Source organism: Alligator sinensis, unplaced genomic scaffold (assembly GCF_000455745.1).
Source record: "Alligator sinensis unplaced genomic scaffold, ASM45574v1 scaffold1332_1, whole genome shotgun sequence".
Classification (NCBI taxonomy): domain Eukaryota; kingdom Metazoa; phylum Chordata; order Crocodylia; family Alligatoridae; genus Alligator; species Alligator sinensis.
In genome coordinates, this window is record NW_005842965.1 from 36,291 (window position 1) to 40,011 (window position 3,721).

At 56.9% G+C, this 3,721-nt stretch overlaps 1 protein-coding gene across 1 annotated transcript in view; it reads right to left on the minus strand.

The window, feature by feature from the left end:
• Positions 1-3,721, minus strand: part of CNOT9 (CCR4-NOT transcription complex subunit 9) — a 15,841-nt gene that overhangs the window by 3,118 nt on the left and 9,002 nt on the right. The window contains exons 3-5 of the mRNA XM_025192737.1: positions 2,921-3,036; positions 1,956-2,065; positions 917-1,026 (exon numbers count right to left, since the gene is read on the minus strand). Of these exons, the coding sequence (XP_025048522.1) occupies positions 917-1,026; positions 1,956-2,065; positions 2,921-3,036 (336 nt within the window). The remainder of the gene's footprint in view (positions 1-916; positions 1,027-1,955; positions 2,066-2,920; positions 3,037-3,721) is intronic.

Here is a 3,721-nt window from a genome sequence, read left to right on the forward strand (position 1 = left end):
ATTCAGCTTGGGAAGGAGCAGGCCGAGCAGGGAGAGGACAGGGGTCTATAACATTATGCAGGCTGTGGACCAAGCAAGCAGGGAGCTGTTGTTCCCTCGGTCCCAGACACTAGAACCAGGGGCACCGGCTGCAGGGAGCAGGTGATGGGTTTAATGAACCAGGGAAAGAACCACTAAGGTGTGGGATTTGTTGTCCCAGGAGGAAGTGGAGGCTGAGAGCAGAGCCAGGGTCAGTAAGGGGCTGGATATGTTCATGGAGGATTCATGGGTGTTGAACAGACGGGGTGGAAATGTTTCCTCAGGCACCTCCAACCCAATGATGGTGGAGGCCAGGGAGGGTGCTGGATAGGGGACAGAGCACTCTAGAGAGATCCGGGTTAGTGTTCATCCTCTATACAGCATCGACCACGCCAGTGTTGGAGACGACACACCAGGCTGGATGGACCATAGGTCTGACCCAGTCTAGCATTGGGAATTTTACCCCATGATCAGGCTGGTAAGGACTGAGTTGGGGGTGGGGAGGGAGAGGAGGGGTTGCCTTCCTTTGTAGCAGGGGGTCATAGCCCTCTCCCTGGGATCTCTTGAGTGTGTATTAACAGCCTTGTATAGAAGCAGGATGTTGGCTGCTGTGGTCCCCCTGCTTTCCCTGCAGCAGGGTCGGGTGTGATGTCTGGTCTTGTCAGGATTGATGGTAATTTTATGAAAAGTTTAGATGATGGGTTTGTCTGGGATGGTTTGGACAGGCCTGATCCTGCCTTGGGCAAGGGGTTGGATGAGACGTTCCCTCCGGAAGTCCCTGCCAGCCCCACGTCTCTAGGATTCTATGATCTACCTGCTGCCACGAGGGATGCCATGAGGGGAAGGGGCCAAGGAAGCACCGAACACAGACCCAGAGAACAAGGCTCAGGGCACGTACCGTTTTGGAGAGCTCGCTACCAGACTCCATGATGCGCAGGCACAGCGGGATAATCTCTGTCGTCAGGAGGAAGTTGATGACTTCCTGCTCGTCTGTCTTCACCAGGGCTCCTGGGAGAGGTGGGGAGGAACCATGGATAGGACTTTTGAGACAATCCTGGTTTTTAGAGCACACCGAGCATTGCTCCCAGGCTCTCACATGCAGAAGCACCTCCGAGTACCAGCAGGACACCCAAAGGCCTGAATGGGTCCTCCACCGTGGGGAGAGGAATCAGCAGTCAGCCTTCCCCAGAGGTGAATATTGAGGGGGCTGAACCCCTGGATTTCCAAGCAGGCACTTTTAGAAAGCTGTCCACCCCACCCAGGACCAAGAACCAACACCTCAGACAGGCCCACAGCTTTTGGGAAGCCCTTTCCAAGCACATGCTATGGTCATGAGAGCAGAGGGGGGTGTGCTGTACTGTACCACCCAGCGACCCGAGGCCACCCCCTCCCCGGGCCAGGTTAGAGAGCTCCTTGGCAGAGAGATCGTCATCCAGGGGGAAATGCGTCCAGGGCAGGACAGCATAGGGGGAAACCCTGGTTTGCACCCTCCAGACACTGGTCTTGGCTGGCTGAGGACTGAACAGAGGTTGCTGACAGGACCCACCCCCACAGCCCCTCTGTTGGGGCAGACCCTTCTCCCCCTGGGTGAAGAAGGGGTTTGTGGCCATTTCTCCTGCCTGCACCTCCCAGCAAACCCTCTCTGGCATGGGCTGATGGGACATAAGCTAGAGCATGCACTTGGGCATCAAACCCCTCTGCCCACAGAAGCCATGGTCGCAGGGCTCCTGGGGGCTTTTCATCCCTAGCACGTAGCATTTAGAGACACTTTCATTCTACAAGGAATGAAGCCGGCAAGCTCGGTGCAGTGGAAAGTGACAGCCTCCAGCAGCGGTAACACCAATATCACATTGGGAAGGACAGTGACAGGGACACGGATGGTTTGCACTAGTATAAGGGGCTGCAGAAAAGCAGTTAGGGAACAAGCGGGTGCTTACCGATGACGCCGAGGCTGGTGAGCCTCAGGTACTCGAAGGGCCGGGTCTTGCTGACGGTGTGCAGGAAGGGGTAGAGGAAGAGGGGGATGTGGGCCGCCAGGAAGGCCGACCTGCAAGAGAGGACACGATCCTTGAGAGCCCTGGGGGGAGATGAGAACACGTGACACGGGCAAAGAACGTGTTCTCCTGCCTGGGTCTGCACAGACGCCAACACAAGCGCTCCTCACCGGAGACAGTGACAGGGAGGGAGGCGAAGCAACTGGTTGCAGGCCACGTGCCAGGCCAGGGCAGGCGATCACCTGCCATTACAGCTTCTGGCTGGGCAGGACTGACCCTCAACGTCCTGCCGCCCCCCTGCCCATGGTCTGTCCCTGCTCGCGTCTAGACAGCAGGCTCTCTATGGCACAGACTACCAGCCACTAGCTGCATGCATGGCCCCAAGCCCAGTAGAGAACACAACAGCATCTGTGTATCTAAAACCAACACCGCCAGCTCCAAGCCCTCCTGAGAGCGGACAACAAGGAAGGGAGACTGCAGGGAGCCAGGGTGAAGGTTACTCCATTACTGCGCTCACAGAGGAAGCTAAAGGGCGCTCACCCTGTGTGGGCTCAGCTAAAAGCCTCCCCCAGCAGAGATCTCTCTGGAATTGTGATGATACAGAAACCCAGCACCAGGCTCTTTCCTTGGGCACTAACATGGGGGGCTGTTGAATAGCATGTGGCAGGGGCTATGAAGCACCTCTTGTTCCCTGATCACTCCAGCAGGCTGCTTCAGAGATGCTGGAAACACAAGGTGACCAGGCCATTGGGCTGATTTTGCCAGCGCCTGACGGTGTCTTCTGACACTTCACTCTCACATCAGGAACCTCTCCCAGGCGGCATGCACAGGTGCTCCGAGATCATGAGTGAAAGCAGCATCGAGCTGTCGATCACCCACCCTTGGCCGTCACCCCATGCGCCCCTTACCTGGTCTCCGGGTGCGAGGCGACGCACTGCAGCAGCGCCAGGGCATTGCAGACTCGGTTGGACTGATGAGCCGTCAGGGTTGGCGGGTTTATGGACGGGTAAATATTTACAATTTCCTGGAAGAAATTAAAGCAACAGTAAGGGTCAAGGCTCGAACAAGGAAGCCAAGTGCCTGCGAGGAGCTGGGTGAGAGCTGCCGCCTCCTGTGACCAATTCAAGAGCAGTCTGAAAGGAAGTGGAGCCCTGAAGGCAGCCAACGCTGCCGAGGGGAGGTCTGCACTGCGCAGCTGGCCGGGATGGCAAAGGGATGCAGCTAATCTGCAAGAAATTCTTCTGATGACAGCTGCACTGGACTGCTCCAGAGGCGGCAACAAAGATGATCAAGGGCTTGGAAGACAAGTCACGTGAGGAGAGGCTGAAGGAGCTGGGCCTGTTCCAGTTGCAGAAAAAGAGCTTGAGAGGACAATTGGGCCAAAAGAAATCTCATGAGGTTCAACAAGTGCAAAGTCCGGCACTTAGGAGGGAGCAATCCCATACACTGGTGCAGGATGGGGGTAGCTGGCTGGGCAGCAGCTCTGCAGAAAAGGACCTGGGGTGACAGGGGACAAGAAGCTGAACAGGAGCCAGCAGTGGGCCCTTGTGCCAAGAAGGCTAACGTTGTCCCGGGCTGCATTCGTAGAAGCATCGCCAGCAGATCGAGGGAGGTGATGCTTCCCCTCTACTCAGCACTGGGGAAGCCACATCTGGAGTGCTGTGTCCAGCTGCGGGCCCCCACTACAGAAGGGATGTGGACACATTGGA